At 37.9% G+C, this 19269-nt stretch overlaps 3 protein-coding genes across 4 annotated transcripts in view; 2 read left to right on the top strand and 1 right to left on the bottom strand.

Annotated features, from left to right (window-relative positions):
- MRPL23 (mitochondrial ribosomal protein L23) overlaps nt 1-19269 on the top strand; it is a 706510-nt gene that overhangs the window by 205645 nt on the left and 481596 nt on the right. The window lies entirely within an intron of this gene.
- PTS (6-pyruvoyltetrahydropterin synthase) lies at nt 4755-13271 on the top strand. Its single transcript, XM_072421760.1, has 6 exons — nt 4755-4925; nt 6980-7059; nt 10025-10047; nt 11183-11239; nt 11632-11702; nt 13060-13271. Exons 1-6 carry the CDS (start codon nt 4831-4833, stop codon nt 13181-13183), a joined length of 450 nt encoding a protein of 149 aa, XP_072277861.1. The 5' UTR covers nt 4755-4830; the 3' UTR covers nt 13184-13271.
- BET1L (Bet1 golgi vesicular membrane trafficking protein like) overlaps nt 15559-19269 on the bottom strand; it is a 4826-nt gene continuing 1115 nt past the window's right edge. The window contains exons 1-4 of one of the 2 annotated variants that reach the window (XM_072421758.1): nt 18863-19263; nt 18414-18505; nt 17372-17428; nt 15559-16467 (exon numbers count right to left, since the gene is read on the bottom strand). In XM_072421758.1, coding sequence (XP_072277859.1) covers nt 16300-16467; nt 17372-17428; nt 18414-18505; nt 18863-19091 — 546 coding nt within the window. In that variant the 5' untranslated portion in view covers nt 19092-19263 and the 3' untranslated portion in view covers nt 15559-16299. Of the gene's footprint in view, nt 16468-17371; nt 17429-18413; nt 18506-18862; nt 19264-19269 lie in introns of those variants that run through there. The other variant, XM_072421759.1, reaches the window with a different exon arrangement.

Raw genomic sequence — 19269 nt, 5'->3', positions numbered from 1 at the left:
AGGGACATTAGATTGTGAGCTCCTTTGAGGCACAGCTAGTGACATGACAAGGGACATTATAAAGCGCTGTAAGCGCTATATAAATACTGTGTAATAATATATGATTCAGCACTTTGAGGAGAACTTTGTCAAAATCCTAGGTGTTTGACACAATGATATCATCATCTGTAACATGAAGATGAAGACATTTCTAGCGCTGTGAAGACCATTTGGCAGACCACTGTAATATTTCTCAACACTCAGCCAGTGAGTGTACAAGGCAACAATAAGGTATAAATGTTTTTAATTTCACAAGTTGACTGACTGCACACCATGTAGGAGGCAAGGATTGAGAGGCAAATTTGCTTTACTAGACCAACTTAGCTATAGGGTATATAAGTTAAAGATAACCTGTCATCTGTGATTTTATAATAATGTGACAATCAAACAAATTGCAATATAACAAAGTATAACCCAAATTAACCCATGCAGCCATAAAACACAGGAGGCTCTTACAAATCTAGCAGTTATTAGGAACTTGATATTACTAATATTATATATACCACCTAAGTAACCTCAATATAGACCTGACATTCAATAGATTTGGGGTTATCCAAGGAAACAAAGTAAGGATGTGATCAGAGGAAGAAACTGGCACAGGAGAAGGAGAGGGCCAACCTAACTCATTTGTATTACCTGTTTGGTTGGAATTGCTCGTTTAGGTTTTATTTTTTGGCATAGCCAGTACAAGACCATGATCCATTTTCCTATAGAACAGTGATTATAAACTATGGTTCCTCCAGGGGTTCCTTGAGCATTGGTGTCACTTACACTGAGGCTCAATTTTCTCATTGTTTAGGAAACCCTAGATTGTAAGCTCTTCTGGGCAGGGTCCTCTCCTCCTCCTGTGTCACTATCTTTATCTGTCTGTCCTTTGCAACCCCTATTTGATGTACAGCGCTGCGTAATATGTTGGCGCTATATAAATCCTGTTTATTATTATTATTAATAATAATAATAATAACCTCTGGAGGAACTCTGGTTGCGAAACACTGAACTAGATTGATGTGAATACCCAGACCAACAGCAAAAAGTCCTCTCTTGAGGACACGTCTGTCAATAACTGTATTTCCTGTAGTGTGAAGTTTAGTATACTTCAAACAAATTATGTGTTTCTTTCACAGTAGACACCCATAACAATGATCAGTTATGGTAATACAATGACATACTGTGCTCTGTAGAGAAATTGTGTCTGGTGAAAATCAGATGATTAGACCAGCTCCTACTGCATTGCTGTTATACTTATTCATCTGGTAACCTACTTTGATTATGTATTATAGTTAGTTATTATTAATTATAATAGTTATAATATAGCTTATTATTTTTTGTGACATTTTGTATATGGATCCAGTCTTTGCCTCATTTGGCATTTACTTTTAAGGAAGTTCTGATCCAAAATCCAGCACTAATGCACTATACTATACCACTTCCCAGCTCCTAGGTGTATCTGAATTCCACAAAGGTGGATCCTTTAATTTGTGCATTATGGAAAGTAAATCAACCTGACGAAAATATATTTTATAATAAAAAAATGTTTTATGTAGGTTCTTGTTACCTCTTTGTTCATATTTTTCCATTTATGCCATTGTATTGCATACAGTGCCTAATAAGCATCCACACGGTGCCTCATTCCTCTTTATTACATCATATGCATCATTTTATTAGTTCATTTTGCTTTTATAGCACACACAGTATCTTCTACCAAATTAATACACCCAGTGCCTCATATTTCTCTATTACACTGTTGTCTAATGCATCATTTACCAGTTTCTCGTGCCTTTGTATCACACAAAGGATTATTTATAAATCAGTGAATCTTACGTTCCCTGGTGGAGAATCAATTACTGCCATTAACACAAATAGACCTGGAAGATTTTATATCACAGAATGTTTCAGTGAATTTCAAATTTACTGCTTTATCAATAGAGACCAAATGGTTACACAACCCTGATAAACTCAAATTTCGAACTATAAATGCTTATAAACACCAATACCTATGAATGCCTAAAATCTTTCCATTAACCCACATATTTCAAATTTAACTTCTAAATGACTGCTTTAAAATTAAAGTTATGTGTGTTTATAAGCATTTTTAGCCGCTTTTAAATGCCTCTGTAAATGCGTTAATAGGTGGTATGATGAGCTTTATACTGACCACCAATACAACAAGGAAATTTCTACTGAAAGAGGACAGTAATTACTAATTTAGTTTGGGTATTTAAACTGATCACTTATTAAAAAAAAAAGTTTATCGCCACTGACAGCTAATATAATAAATGGCTTCTACAATACTAATGACCACTCAAATCATGATCTGTGTATCTGTCTCTGTTATATTAGAAATGCCAAGGTAGCATAGAAATCTGAATATGGCCTTGTTACAGTTCCTGGGGCCATGTATATAGCTGTGCTCCTTAGAATCCTATGTGCTGAGCTAAACATGCTGCTGAAGGGTTATATTGACAGTCAGAAAAAAATAAAAAGTTAATTAGCAAGTTACCATACTCACTTGATTAGTATCTACTTCTGCATGCCATTAAGCCATTAGCACTGCTTCTTGTACTGAACTATAGATCCATATAGGTGCTGTAGACAATGAAAGAAGGTGCAAATTGTGCTGCTGAACTAGAGCCCTGGACTCTTCTCAGACAACAGGGGCCCCAAGTCAGTTCTGCAGAAGGGCCCACTGTTGGTTACATCCACCACTGTCAGACTGTAATACGCATATTTAAATGACTCAGTTAAAGCAGAAATCTGGAAATTTCTGCATATAAAATACACAAATGATTGCATCTTTGTTTAAAACATCAATAAAGCTGATGTTTATGCTGTGACTTGTATACCTTCTCTGCCCTCCAACATTAACATGCTTTACATTTTAAAATAAAAAATTTCATTTTCATTACATACCTTATCTTGGAGGCAGTTACATGATGAGTTTGGATGTGTGCTTCTCTCTACAATGTGCAAGTATGCAAATGCACATAGACATTATGGGGCCCCTACCTCCTAATGTTTCTTAAACCACTATTGCAAAATCATATTGTATTCTGATATGTAGTCTATGTAGGTATATGTATTTATTATATACATTTATGTGACTGCATTTAATATTGTTTTTAAGTTTCACACGCCTTTTTATTTTTATTTACATGTGTACGCAGACCAAGGTGTCCAGCAAAAAGGCCAGTGATTGGTTGGGGCAGATTATAATACCAACAGTCATTGCACGTAAGCAAGTGTCCTAAAATAAATTAGTTTCACAATTTGCATAAAAAAATATCAATGTAAGGTCCCCTGGCAGAATTATAAACTATATCAAAATCCTGTGTCGTTGTACAGTTTAGTCTCCATGTCATGTTTTCACATTTTAAAATAGGCAGATGAATTATTTTGAAGGACACAGGTCAAAAATGTTGAAAATGAAGTGAAGTATGGGAGTTGTGGCCAAACGCAGGTGTGGATATAGGGGGTGCAAAGTGTGCCACTGAGCCCTTCTCAGCCAACAAGGGCTGGCAGCAGGGGGTTGAAGTCAGGCAGTGAGCAGGACAGGTTACGATTAGGGACAGGGTAGAAAGGGGTTTTAAGGTTAGGTGGCAGCCTGTAAGGGTTTAGTTTAGGTTCCGGGCAGTTTGGAAGTTTAGTGTGGGCAATGGGCAGGAAGGGAGTATGTAATTCAATGGAAAGCAGGAAGGGTTTAGTTTAGGCAATGGACAGGAAGGGGGCATTTGGTTTAAGCTGGAAGGATTTAGTTTAAGCACTGGGCAGTAAGTGGGGTTAAGATTGGGTGGGGGACAGAAAGGGTTCAGGTTAGGCTCCAGGCAGGAGGGGGGAGGGGGAAGGTTAGACACCTGGAACGAGATTGGGATTTGGTAGCTCTATACATCTTCATCACTGGAGGTACAAAAATCTGATCCTGTGCCAATCCAGCACTTGGCATCCGCTGCCATGTTATCCTTGAACCTGGTGAAAGGCAGGAACCATAGGATGGTATCCAAATTCCCAGGAATATCCTCAAAGATCTAGGGCACTTGCTAACTATAGTAAATGTGATGAAAAGTATAAAAATACTTCCCCAACCACTCTCCTGGCTCCCCCAATGACCTACTAATGACTTCCTCACTCATAACATCATCACACGCACAGCTCCAAGACTTTTCTAGAGCTGCCCCAATACTCTGGAATGGTCTTACTCGTCCTATTTGGCTTGCTCCTATTTTCAGCTCATTTTAAAGAGCACTCAAAACCCAATTTTTCAAACCTGCCTACCCATCTTCCTACCCGTCACTACTTCCCAGCACTACATATCCACCCTCCTATTGTGTGATACTTCCCCCACCTAATAGATTGTAAGCTCTTCGGGGGCAGAGTCCTTTTCCCCTGTGTCACTGTCTGTATCTGTTTGTCATTTGCAACCCCTATTTATTGTACAGTGCTGCGTAATGTGTTGGTGCTATAAAAATCCTGTTTCATAATAATATTAAAATAATAAAGTATGTATTTCAACGTTATAAAGAAATTCATACACTGAATATCATCACCATGAGTATCACATGCACATTATTCATTTTTGTTTTTGCAATGTTAGTGAATCTTTTCCTGCAGGACATGTGGAATAAACCTATTCACAGATAGTCATTCCTGGGGGAGGTAATTATGATGTCACTGGATCAGCTCTGAGCCAATCACATCCAATGTTTCCGGCTGTGGGCGTGTCTGAGCAGCTGACTGCTGAACAACATAAGAGGAGCAGCGAGACGTCAGAGGTCGGGTTGTGATTATCATCGCACAATGCAGAACGGGAACGGTGCGAAGGAGCAGCAGCGAGCCAGGACCATAGAGCTCTCCCGGTCCACATGGTTCAGTGCCAGTCACCGGCTGCATTGGTGAGTATCTGGCTTACAGCAGAGTGCTATCCGCCTACTATCATTATATGAGCTCAGCCTGTAGGTGGCTGCACATCAAACACTTGCTAAGTAAATCATTAAAGGTCCACCCACCTCTGATGCTGGAGATATCAATGTGCCCATTCAGATTGTGTTTCCTTTTTATGATCAGCCTGGCACAGCTGTCAGAGGCCCCCCTATATGAAATATTAATAAACAGGATTTATATAGCGCCAACATAATATGCAGCGCTGTACATTAAATATTCCATGAGTCTTCAGCTGCTGGTGAACTACATAGTCCAGGAAGTCTGATTTATTCTTTTATGGCAGATGCAGATATTTTGATTGTGCAGTGATTGTTCTACAAGATGCAGGAAATTGTTGTTTTGTGATTTAAACACAGCTAGATGGATATTGTTATATTTAATAATACAGCTGTGATCAGTGCTGGGACTCACAAATGGTGCATATATTGCACTGCATTACCTACCTCTTAGTATAGCATGCAATGATAACCACTTACCTCCCCATGCACCTCTTTAGTATTCTAGCAAATATTTCCCCTGCTGTCCCATGTTTAAAGTATGGCTTTACTTTCTTAGGGTGGTGAACTTAGAATAGAGTATAAGCTGCCTATACATGCTTACTGTAAATGTTTCCAATTTAATCAGTCTTATAAGTCTGTGCTGATATGCTCAGGCTAGAAGAAAATATCCTAATAAAACAGATATACACCTTAACCCCCCTGACATTCTAATTCTGTCTGTATTTCCACGCAAAAAGTGTTACATTTTTTTGCATGGAATTTTATTTTACATTGTAGGCCTAAAATTCTTAGGCATAACTCACCGAAATATGTCCAATATTTAATAAATTTAATATTAAACTTTAAAAAAAAAACACAAAAATCTGTTAACATAAAAAAATAGTGATACATGTAAGATAACGGTACAGTAGCATGTATAATATATAATTACATATATATTATATCAAGATTTCTTTGTATTGGACTCAATACAGCTATATTGTACTGAATCCACAACACTGACACATGCACTGACGTCACTGGGAAACCCCAGAGATCGTCTCTGCATTTGCCGGCTGGAGATCAGAGGGAGAAGACGTGTCCCAAAGACCTACAGGGACCAGCAGGACGCTGGGGGAGGACGTCGGGAGGAACATGGTAAGTGGGTATTTTTAAATCTTTTTAGCGACCCCAAGTGTGACTCGAGATTACCACTTTTTGCATGGAAAATCCACCCCAAGTCACACTCAGAATTACCGCTAGGGGGGTTAAATCGACTTTTTTTTTAACATTGGTGAACTCCTTGAAATTTTTCAGATCTTCAGGGAACCCATTCTATAATTATTTTATCCACAACTCAGATTATATTAGTATGGTAGCTAATGGGGAAGAATGCTTCTTACATTGCTGGCCAGTGTGAAAAAATATCACCCCTATAGATAGCTGAAAATATCATTGGTGTCACCTAAACTGATCTGAGAGGCACAAACTGCTCATAGGAACCCCTAGCAATCTCTGGAGGAACCCTGCTTGGGAAACATTGGACCTTAGACCTTTTTTTAGGAATTCAGCAACCTACCAATGCTCTCCAGTAAACACTGTGACGGTGTAAAGTCTCAAAGTTCACTTTGTTTAGTTAAATTTGAGATCTGTGTAAAGCCCATAGAAACATCTAATAGACGTCAGATGGTTGTCACTGGAAACTATCTTTCATGAATATTTTTAGATAAATGAACAAATGAGTTCTGTACACACAGTGCCATTATGTTCTATGTAAAGGGGGGGACGAACAAGCAGTACCCCACTTCCAGGGTCACCTGATTTCAAACAAAATATTCTACATTGATAGGCTTTGCTGTTTGTATTCATATCAAGGGCTCATTTTATGTTTTGACTTTATTGCTCCTTTATCAAAAGAGAAGACAGCAGTGCATCTAAGAAAGCATGATTTGTTGTGAATACTTCCTTGACATGTAACCTACTATCATGTCTGTCATGCTAATGTCCTTCTCCTTGCTTTGTTGCAGCAAATCCTTGAGTGATGAGGAAAATAGCAATATCTTTGGAAAATGTAACAACCCAAATGGACATGGTCACAATTACAAAGGTCAGAGAGATGACAAAATAACTTTATATTGCTTGTATATACACTTGTGTTATGTCCATGCAGTGAAAGTAGACACTGGACCTTCCGTTGTCATATGTTAGGCCAGCAAGTTTTTGATCAAGCATTTATGAAAACTCATCCTAAGCCTATGTTCACAAGGATGATAAGGTTGCGTTTACCGCTTCCTTGTGCCAGAAAACGTAATAAAGGCAGCTCCATAGGGAACAAATACGGTACAGTACTGGTACTGCTCACTGCCGCCTGCTGACAAGTCTACAGATCCTGGATCTTAATAAACAGTGCTTGTGAGAGGGATGCGCTCAATCCCAAAGCAGGTCTGAATGTACCCTAATTGTTCAGTGGAAAAGTCCTCTTTTAAATATTGAAAATGTTCAAAAAAAAACACGTAACCCAGAAACATCATTACTTCCTGCGTTATTACATATATAGTTACATAGTCAGGTTGAAAAAAGACATAAGTTCATCAAGTTCAACCACTGGGGAAATAAACATATCCCAGTTATAAAACCCTATGGACATATGATGATGTAAGATGTAAAAGATTCTCTTAAATTATTCTTCCACCATCTCCATGTGCCCATAAACTTTTTGTTTTAATACACACGGAATGTATTCAGTTTCATCAATTCATCAACAGGAAAATGATAAACAGGAACAGTTAGATTATGCAACATATTTATCACAAGGTTACAGCTGGGTCCTAAATTCCCCCCTTAGCTACTCAAAGCAGCAATACAACAGAATGAAACCTAAATATGACCACTTCTCTTGTATGCATCTGCTTCAGGAACATTTTTTTAACTTCTGATAAGAGTTTCAGTCTGATTAACCTCCCTAGCGGTTCATTTCTTTCCGGTTTTATATGTCTAAAAGGGGTACATTGTTTTTCATGAAAATGTATTTTAAAGTATAATAAATTAGTATGAGTATAATAAAGTTTGAACACAAAATCATGTAAAAAAAAATTCAATAAATTAAAAAAATCTATATAATAAAAAAAAAGTTTTTTTAATTTAAAAAAAAAAGTTTTTTTAATTTAAAAAAAAAAATACATATTATACTCATACTGTTATATATACTGTAAAATAAGTGTTCTTGAATGTTCTATAAATCCAATGTTTTCCCTAACCCTAGTGTGACTCAGGGTTACCGCTTTTAGCAACTCTTTTCTACCCCGAGTCACACTCAGGGTTACCTCTAGGGAGGTTAAACAATTAGATTGTAAGAAAATTCAGCATTTGATCCTTTGGCCGACCAGAAATACAGGCTTGGGGGAGATAAATGTACTGTAACACCGCCCTGTTCCTGTGCAGCGTTTAGAAATTGTAAAGAGGGGTGCTGGCTTAGAGGACAGAATAATAATACATTTTTATAATTGCTACATACAGGTGCTACATTTTTGTGAACCAAGATAAATGTTTTAGATGCTTGTTCTAAAATCTAGCATCTGTACAGCTTTTCCTAGGGCTGGGTACACACGTGCAATAATTGCCGTTGGAAAGGATCTTTCACGATCCTTTCCAACGACAAAAGACTGCACGATGCATGGACAAACGCTGTAAATACAGCACGTTCTGCTCTATGGAGAGGGGAGGGGGGAGAAAGACAGAGTGACACCCTGCTGCGTTCTCTCCCCTTCACATTCCGTACAATCATTGGTCGTAAGTGGATCCGCCAGGACAGTCGTCCCGATGACGAGCGCTGTACCCACGCCAGATTCTCGCTCGATATCAGAGGCTTATATCGGACCAGAATCATCTGACGTGTACACGTAGCCTAATTCAGTGATTTGTTCTGAGAGATCACAAAGTGAATGCTGCTTGCCGTTTCTAAAAAAGGAGGACGCAGCAGGACGCCTTCCGCTTTGGCCTTCCACAACCTGCATGGCACTTGATTACTTCTAGTGGTCATTTCCAAGGACAATATGAACAAATAAGCCCTGACAAATTTGACAGACAAATGACAGACAAATTTTGCTGTGTCTGCATATAAAGTTTTTTAAGTCCTTTATATCTGTTCAAATTGTAATGAGTATAGGTAGTGCCTGGGTTAAGGACATCCGACATACCGGTACATACGCCTTCTAGATATGAACAGGGCTTCCCTGTGTAGAGAAGGGAGGCTTAAAGGGGGGACAGGCATTTGCATGACTTACAGGAGAAATATTTTTCTAAACACAGCTGAGGTTGTGGGTGATCTTAGGGGGTTGAGCTCTTTCTGCAGCCTCTTGTAACACTTTAATGACCACGACAAACTCTGCAGTTGTTTCTTTTTGCATATCAAAGCACAGCTTGCTCTAGAAGTTAATGAATGTCTAGGCTTCATAAAGATTTTTTTTTGCTTTGTTTGTGAATAACTCACAGTGAGGATTTTATACAGTATCTGACACCACGCTGCCTAATAATATGTTGAGACAAACATCTGTTCTAATTGCATTTATTAAAATAATGTAACTGTTCCGACTTAAATACAAATTCAACTTAAAAACAAACCTACAGTCCCTATCTCGTATGTAATTCGGGGACTACTTGTACAATTCTTCATCAGGTTTTTTTCTTAAAGCTTTTCTTTTTTAGCTTTTGTACAAGAGATGTATTTCCTTAGAGCAAAGTAAATCAGGAAATCATTGTAACTTTTATAAATGACACAGAGAAGCAGAACTACAGTTTGAGCAGATAAATTACTGCCTGATGATTTAGAATCTGTCTGTAACAAATTGATTAAATTGATATAATAGAATTATTTCTGGGTGGAAACAGTTGTGTAAGGAGATTATATCATTTTGCAGTAAATGTCGTAGGCCCCAGGGTTTACACGCACAGATTCCTGGGGACTGTTTCCAAATGATGTTAAATATCCTGCTGGAATATAACAGCTTGCATCTGTTAGCAATAGAACTGCATGGATTGTGTAACTAACCTAAACTTGTTTGTGTTCTTTCTAGTGATTGTCACAGTGCGGGGTAAGGTAAGCGTCTAATATATATTTCTGTATGCGTAACATTCTGATGCTTGTGAGTGGAAGTATAAAATAAATGATAAAACATCAAGCTTATTTTACATTTAGATCTAATGCTATTTACATTTAGTACCTAATACCTATATCAAAAAAGTTAGGGTTAGTAGAGGGCATTGAGTGTTCAGTATTCAGAGTTGCCCGGGTTTCTGCAATTGGAATGTTTTTATGTCCAAGGCACATGTGACAAACTGAGCTTGGCTTTTTAGCAGAGTTTCCTGTAGCACCCATCAGATAGTCTTGCCTATATTCATAGAGAATGCATGGTAATTGTTTCCTATGTGCCCTATATTGGATTTAGTGTAAGAGTATATGGGATAGTTATTGGCCAGGAAAAATCTGCACATCTATTGAGTGTAGTCTGTCCTGTTCTGCAGGTTGGTTGATCTCTATTTAACCCAAAATGTAGAACTGAGCTTCTACTTTTACCACAAGCATTCCTAAACTTTATATAATAGGAATCTAATTCATAAATATCAATTTAAGGAGGCAAAGAATAGTAGATAGTGTATTATGTGCTAACGTTTACTGGGTAGCCGAAGACCGCTTGATGGGTTATCACTGTCAACATAATGAGGACAAACCTACATAAGTAGCCCACTTTTGCTTTTGAGATTTATTTACAAGTTAGCATTAGGATATGGGTGGACCCCCCAAAGAGACTATCTCTATGGATTTTGTGTGTTCTTCCAATGGTTGCCAAGATTTTCTGTAGGTGTTCTCCTTCCCCAACACAAATTATTATTGATTTTATGTCTTACATTAATACATTTGCCATGTAGTAGAGTTGTGCCTTTGGCACACAATGGACCTAATTTACGAAAGCTCTGGAGAGGATAGGCTCATCAGTGGGTGATCCAGCAAACCTGGAAAGAATTTTGTCCAGGATTAAAAACATTTGCAAACAAATAGCTAATGACTTTTAGGAAAGCCATTCCAGGTTTGCTGGATCACCCAGGTTTACTGATAAAAGTGTATCTTCCATGGGGTAGAGCTTTAGACCATACAGGTTATGTACAGGAGGGATTAAAGGGATCATAAAGCTCCATACCAAAATCAGCAACTGATTTATAATTTTATCCCACAGATAGACCCTGTCACTGGAATGGTGATGAACCTCACCGATCTGAAGAAGCATATGGAGGTAATCAGTTTGCCATGAGGTTGTTGGTGGAAGATATATACATGAAAAAGATGGTTTATTGATTCTTTAATTCTATAATAGAATGTTATTCATAAATGTTTTATTTTTAGGTTGGAGTCAATATTTTTGCATTGTGGGAACATGACTTTAAATCTGAATTCTGGAATAACAAATGCATACACAAATGGCTACATATATAAAAACAACTTTACCTGCCAAAGGATTTATATTTCTGTCCATCTCGTTCTAAGTTTCCTTTTTTTTTTTATATAACAGTAAGCAGAATGCAAGAAATTGAGTAAATACATAGCGTTTGAAAAAAATATTTGGGTCTGGAATAATATGCTATTAAATTCCTAAATGTTTAATGAATTCTTTTAATTATTTTGTAGGATGTTATTATGGTTCAATTGGATCATAAAAATTTGGATCAGGATGTTCCATACTTTAAAAATGTTGTCAGGTAAGTTACTGGTAATACACAGCCTAAAGGGGGGGGTATTATAAATTTGATCTGTTACATTGAGAAACATTTAGGTTGATGGCCCTTGCTATTGCTATTTGCAGTCTAACAGACAGCACCCATATATTGGGGTAGAGCATTAGAAGACTTTATTGAAATAAGCATCTTACAGCAAAGACGGTGACGTATTTTGTGCTATGGTGCTTAGTCATAAAGCTCATACAGTCACATTTGCACTGTGGTTATTTGCAGCTACATTCAAATAGTTCATCCAGTTGGCAGATGGCTGCTCTTAATTGCAAGGATTAATACCTGATGGGTATCAAGAACAGCAATGATGACCTAAAGTAAATAGAACAATATAAACACGACTGTTCTCACAACATTCAATACCACATCAAAGAATACATATTTAAAATTTACACAGTGCTGCTGATTTAAAAAATGGATTCTGGCTGTTCACTTCAAAGTAGTTTATTATTTGTAAGGAACAAATCACTTACACCAATAAGTAAGGTAAAGCTTTGTTAACTTTAGCAATTCAATCATGAGCACTCAACAATAAATAGCTATTACAAAAAAAATGAAAAAGAAAATAGGCAGTGGTAGAAGGATTCCAGGGGTATGATTAGGTTTACCCTGTTCCTCTGCTCCTGATTTTAGGCATCGGCTCCTCTTGATCTGACCGTGTTTATAGTATGTATACCTATGCTTAGGCTCATTTCTATTGCTCCCTTAAAGACACTCTTGGTAAAGTTGTCCATTGATAAATCTTTCCAGGCCCCTTAGTGCATCCCACCTAGGATAATACCGGCCTGATCCAATGATGTTTTCTCGGAAGTGCTACCAGCCTCTCGGCGACATATGTATGGTGTAATCTGAGGGATTGCTGCAGGCTGCCATGAGTATGGCAACCCATAGTAATGAAAGAGACTGTGAGATGCATACACAAAATAAAGATAAATGAACCTGGGCTATGGAGGTTAGATCAATCGGGTGTGTAGAAAAGTATTACCCCAGAACACCTTCAGTTGGGGGGTTTATTAAAGGACAATTTCACAAAAATTAGTTGTTCAGCCTCCAGGAATAAAGGAAAAGCCCTGTGTATATCCCTTGACTCTTCCATTGTACAAGTTATTGACCGCTTTTTTACCCAACACTGCAAGATATATGCTTCTCTAGTACTCTGAAATACTGGGTATTGCCTTCAGCTACTGCCAATGACTGGCATGGCAAGAGGGCAAAAAATCAAATCGGATTAAATGAACTGTTGTAACAGATGTGGTTTTACTTGCATTGATATGATTACAGTTCAGCAAGTTATTTGATAAATATGGGCATATCTTTTTTACTACAGTTCCGTGGAGAACTTGACTGTTTTCATTTGGGATGGCCTTCTGGAGAAAATTCCACCAGGACTGCTACATGAAGTATGCATACATGAGACTGACTGCAACATCGCTACATACAGAGGTGAATGATGACCACCAAAGCTTTTAGAATTACATTTACAAGCATCTGGACCAGAAGACTGTCTGTAAACCACTAACCTGCACTATACCTTGCATCAAGAATTTTTTCTGTCTGTTATGTTATTGTGGCAATTCCATCACTTGCTGTTCCTGTGACACCCAAAAAAAAATGTTGGGGGTGGTCATTAGTTGAAGAGATGTTCTTACCCCCCTTGCTGTGCTAATAATGTGCTTTCTTTTGTGTGTGTCCTTTTTGAAAAGATTCCCTATCCATTTATGTACTGAGAAGGATCACACAGAAAATAGGATCACATAGGTAGTGTTAGGTTTTAAAGTGGAACTAAAGCATGCCATACTCACCTGTCTGCGTTCCATCACAATGTGCTGTCATCTACGTCCTTCATCTTGATTGGTTGGTCTAAAATGATGTAACTCCCATGCAGAAAGGAGTTCACTCGGAGCCTTAGTTCACAGAGTTTTGGCTGGAGTGATGAGGCAGGTAAGAATCCTTATTGTAAAAGGGACATCACCTATTCCTTTTTGCAATAAAACTGCCAGATCACAAATTTGTAAATTGGAACATTTTTATGTTAAGCTATAAGCTAAAAGTTTACCCAGGAATGTATAATTTACTAAAACAGCACTTTTAAGATTAAAAGAATAATTAAGGGCTGGAATTTTCTTTTTGTGAGAATGCCTGCAACCGAGTCCCCTGAATCCATTGATGCTTTCCTCTCGAGCTTACCCTTGCTGATCTTTTCTCCATCAAAATTATTACCCAAACACCCAGTGCCTAGAGTGAGTGGTAATATCACTTGCATCTTGAGAGCAGGTCAGTGGAAGCCCTAAGAATATTTATTGGCTAGATTACAGAAAAGCCTAGCGGGGGAGTACTAGAGTGCTGAGTATCCCTCAGTCAGGAGGCAGCTTTGCACAGACACAGCCACTTTGCTCTGAATGAGCAAAGTGACAATATAATTTTAAATCAGATATCCAGATATAGAGACAGATAAGTTTGGTGGGTAAATGGGGCATTTAGGTGGTTTTATTTTTATGCATGCAATTGGTAAGGGTGGCAGGGCAAAATAATATTATTAGAAGCCCAGCTGCTTGCAATATGGAGCTAAAGAATAGAATAAATAAATGCAATAAAAAATGAGAGCCTGACAACTTACCAAAAAGAAGCCAGGGGAGGGAGTCGCATGCCCCTCTCATACCCAAAAAGGGCTTGCTATTACACTTTGCTCCTGGTAACTGAATGGAGCATTAGGGGATCAAAGGTGGGAAGAGAATATGCTGGTGGTGAATCTGCTGGTAAGTTGAACCTGTTGATCTGGTCTGCATGGGCTCAGAAACGGTTTGCTTTAATCATGAACATATTTTGTTTACCCAACAACAGTACTAAATAACATAATTGAGATAAAGTTATTCCCAGTTCTAAAATAGGACTGATGGCCCCTGTATGAAAGATTATTAGTTCCTTGTGAATGAAATAATTAAGCAAGAGGTGTAGAAAGCAAAGCGATCAATGCTTTATAACATGTCTTAGGGGAAACATTAAAATGTGTTATTAGAGGCATCTTGATCAGATATGGCTCAAGGGTAAAATAGGATTATGTATTAAATGAGTTTTTAGAAGTTAAACTGAAATTGGCACATAAAAACAGAATTAAGTGTTGAAATAATAGCTGCACCTAGAGACAAGGATGGTGTTTCCAACATTATTGTTGGCTCAATTAATCTGGAAAACTTTTAGGAGAAACATTAAACACACAAAACTAAAAAGTGATTTGACTATAAAAAACAAAAAAGACCCACAGGAAAACATTACATTAAGAACAGAGAAAATTGTAAAGGAGTTTGAAAATGTTCTATAAAAAAAACTGCACTTTCATATATTTTTAATGATTTAGTATTTCAGTAACAGATGCAAATAATAAATCATTTGGATTGGTCTATTTTTTGTAAATTCATTATATACAGTATAAGTCAATGTAACATAATATTATCTACCTAATTTATTATAATATGAACCTCTTGCATGCAGTGCCAGGAACCTGTTGATAGTAGAGAACAGAGTGACATAACAGTGAGCTAATCAGTGTGCTGCTTCTGTCTGTCCAGTCACACGGTGAGAGTGGGGAGCGGTTACTAAGAAGTAAAACTGAGGCAGATAAAGATCATTATCATTCCAGTACTTGACCGACTTGCGATTGTAGAGAAGAGAGTCGGGTTAGTGGACAAGAAGATGGCTTTGACTTTTGGTTGCTGCCACATGTACACCTGTGGCCCACCGCTTCCTCAAGTAAACACTACCTCCCATCAGGAAGCTCTAGTACATAATGATAAATCACAGAAGAAAAAAAATCACATATACAAGCAACTTAGGTTATTAAGTTTAATAAATGTATTTGCAATTACAGTAAAACGCTTCCTTATGGACTATATTAATCTATTTATGCTCCCATTTCCTGCTGAAGAAGATGTGACTAAAATCTTACTTTTCTAGAAAAAAATACACGGACTGCCAAATCTTCGTAAAGTGCTAGTTGCCTGTAAGGCTGATTTTTTGCTTTCAAACTTACTGTCCAGAAATAAGTTTGTATCTGGTGAATTGGAAATTCTGTTTTGCATATGGTTCCCTATCAGTGGCTCAGAAAGTACTAATCATAGAGAATTATCATGACAGCAAGGAAACTGGAATATGCAAAAGCAGCATTGGAATTGCAGACCTTTATATTTTTCTCGTTGAGCAATATCATTTATTAATGTTTAATAACACCAAGTGGTTGATATTATTTTGATAATGCTGAGAGCAAGAGGCATAGAACTATTAAGCAACAACTGTGGTTTATATCACCCTCAGTCCATATTTTGAGGCTTTTTCCAAGGAAAGATTTGGAGCTGCAAATTTTCCACCAAACTTGATATTGACCAAATGCATCTGGATGATATTTTTGGTCACATGTTTAGGACTGAATTGATCAGGAAAGAAAGTGTCCAAGAAATTTCTGGAAATGCCAAGTTTCAACAGCCTGGCTGACAGGTCACATAACATCTTCCTGCCCCTGGGTCACAGGGCGGTGTGAATGAGGAATGTCTTTTGTATGAAGGGGTATTATCCATCACGTACTAGCTCTGGAAACTAAAAAATAGAGTAAAAAGAACAATCCTACAAGGCCAACTGAAACGTAACACAAGAGTTTGCGATTATCTTTGCCAGAACGAGCCATTCCTGTGAAACGCTTGACGCTGCCACTTAAAAGACCAGTCACGCTCATGAAGTCTGAATCCTAAAAGAGAAGATACATCATTGTACAGCATCTGAACTATCGAGTTCATTGCTATTCCAGCTGCAACTTTTTTGGACAACTTTTCTACTTTAGAATTTTAGTCAGAATTAACTGGAAACTTTTACTCTTGGCTCCAGTGGCCTAGTTACAGCTCTATGGATCCCAGTGCAAGTGTTTGACAGGGGTCACTGTGGAAAAGAGAGAAAATATATAGGGAAGAGGGAAAAAAAATGGATCTGGGCTTTCATGCACAGCAACTTAATCTCCATTACCGTTTGATTAAATTTAAAGACATTTCCCAAGTGATGTCCTATCCAAGGTCCGACACATTCTGCAGTCCCACTGCCACTTGTCTACCACACATTTCTAGGACTCATGTCACAGATTAACTAAAAATAAGTATGCTCCCTGAAGAGAGTTTTTATGGGCATCTGACATTATATAAATTTGAAGTATTAGCAACCTGCCATGGTGAATCACAAAATATGGAACAATGACAAAGACTGTAATTTACTATGGGAAAGGTGGGGTGCCCACCAGTCACCCCCTCTCTCAATAGAGCTGAACAGCACTTTGAGTGTTGGAAGCGAAGACAAAACATTTTAATCATCTTCACCAAATGAGTATAATAGCAGCATACTGCAGCCTCTACAGCAGCAGAAAAGCTGGCTGGAAGTTAAAGCACAACAACTTGCATGTTAGTAGAACATAACAGATCTTTATTTGTGCTCCTGAACGTAGCTCAGTCCATTGGAAGGTGTGCATATTTTTGACAAACAGAATATTGCTGCATGTGACAGATATCACATTTATCAGGAGCCAGAACCGACCACAAAAATAAAACCATTTCCTAGCAACACAAGAGTACAAACAGTGAAAAGGGAGCTGAAGATCACAATCTTACCATTCCATCCAAATACATGTTATGGTCGTCAGCTTCCCTGTCGATATCCAATGCAAGCTGAAATGAGAGAGGTACGTATTACATTATGCTTTTGAGGACACTAGTGGTTGTTACTGAAAAGAAGGACATATTAGACGCAGATTTATTTACAGCTCTAGACTCATATGGACAGTGGTGATATTTGTTGCAATTTCTTAACGTTGCATTTGTATACCACAGCTTTCTAGAAGACCTTTCTCTTTTTCTACCAGACATATAGCAGATAGTACACAATGTGATTTCTAGAAAATATGAATGAAGACAGAAAAGCAGGGGTTTTTTTGCGGCAAATAAAGATTCAGTGTATTATTCTCAATAATAAGTTTTCCAACAGTAACATATATACAATAAATGAATATGGGAGATATTCGCCCATCCCGGATCACTTTATAGTATATGTTGTATATATGTAACTGTTGGAAAACTTAATATTGTGAATAATACAGTGAATCTTTATTTGCCGCAAAGAAAACCCCTGCTTTTCTGTCTTCATTCATAGTTTCTGAACATTTACAAAGGGGGCAGCTACCTATACTAATGCAAAACCTAGGAAAGGGGAAATAATTTTTCTTATTTCCTTGATTTCTATACTTTAATATTAAAAACCACAAAGTGACCACAAAAGCAGCTCCCAGCAGATGGATAATTGTCAGTCACTAGTCTGTCCACTCTGCAGTGTTCGAACATTTTATGACTGGTGGTACTGAGCTGCTCATTGACATCCTCATCCATTCTCTATGGGCGTCCATGGTTCAGGGGTATGAGACAGCCTCCCCTCCGGTCTTTTCTAGCCCTTAATGTTTGTTGAAATGACAAAGTCCCCAGACTTGATGGAGATGATTTTACGCATTACAAAGTGAAACACAACCAAAGCAGTTATCCACACCACCCAGATCCCAGTTTCCTGAAACCTCACTGGCTGCTATGTGCAACGGATGGGATTTGTTGACACTATAGTAAAGTCTGTAACATCATTTTTACATATTATTCTTTATTTACTCACAGATTTAAGCCGTGTTACTTTTGTGGAAAGATTATCTGCAAGTCGTTTGTTTTCTGCATCAAGCATCTCATCTACTGCCCCAGAACTTGAACCTATGCAAACAAGAGAAAGAAACACATTATTACAGAAATATAGAAAGTAGTGGTAAATAGATAACAAGTAATGTGTTTCTCAACTACTTCTACTATCAAAACACAAACTGATATGGAAATCACAGAAATATTGGAGCAATCACTGTACTGATTGAAGTGCGATGACTGCAGGCCTTGACCCTGTCAATTATCTATATGGTGCCAGGCTGAGGATGGATACAGGGACGATGCAGAATCTAATGGAAGAAACCTCCTGACGGACAAACTGATCTGTAGAATTGAAGGTAGGTGTGATTTTATTGTTTTGGGTTTACTTATGCTTTAAAGCGCAACTAAACCAAAAAAAAAAACCCTTACCTTTAATCCTGCAGATCCCTCGATGGTGCTGGTTCTTCATGTTTTGTCCTGGAATTCCTCTTTGTCCCGGAGCTGAGGAAGCGCTGGGCGCCTCCATCTTCATTCTTTGGTCTTTTTGGCATGTCACCCGATCTTGCACTGTGCAGGTGTTGGATTTTTCCTTCGTGACATTATTCACCAGGACACAGACGGATTCAGCGAGGACACAGACAACATTTGCAATTTTCATGAGGACTAACTATCCCTATTCTACCCAAAACTAAAAAAAAATGCCAATAAATCGTATAAACAGGGAAGGAAATATTCATTACACTGCTGCCTGTGGAGTTTTGACTCTTCCTAATACAAGTCTATGTGCTAACAGATATATAAACCTCTAAGTATATACATGTAATATATTGCTGCTT

This window comes from Pyxicephalus adspersus, chromosome 9 (genome assembly GCF_032062135.1).
Source record: "Pyxicephalus adspersus chromosome 9, UCB_Pads_2.0, whole genome shotgun sequence".
NCBI lineage: Eukaryota > Metazoa > Chordata > Amphibia > Anura > Pyxicephalidae > Pyxicephalus > Pyxicephalus adspersus.
This window is presented reverse-complemented; position numbering and strand designations above follow the sequence as displayed.

Bases quoted from the DNA above. Each gene is read 5' to 3' on its own strand.
- PTS (XM_072421760.1), top strand. From the start codon at position 4,831: ATGCAGAACGGGAACGGTGCGAAGGAGCAGCAGCGAGCCAGGACCATA. The intron at 7,060-10,024 runs GTCAGAGAGATG...TGTTCTTTCTAG, and splicing joins ACATGGTCACAATTACAAAG to TGATTGTCACAGTGCGGGGT. The intron at 10,048-11,182 runs GTAAGCGTCTAA...TTTATCCCACAG, and splicing joins TTGTCACAGTGCGGGGTAAG to ATAGACCCTGTCACTGGAAT.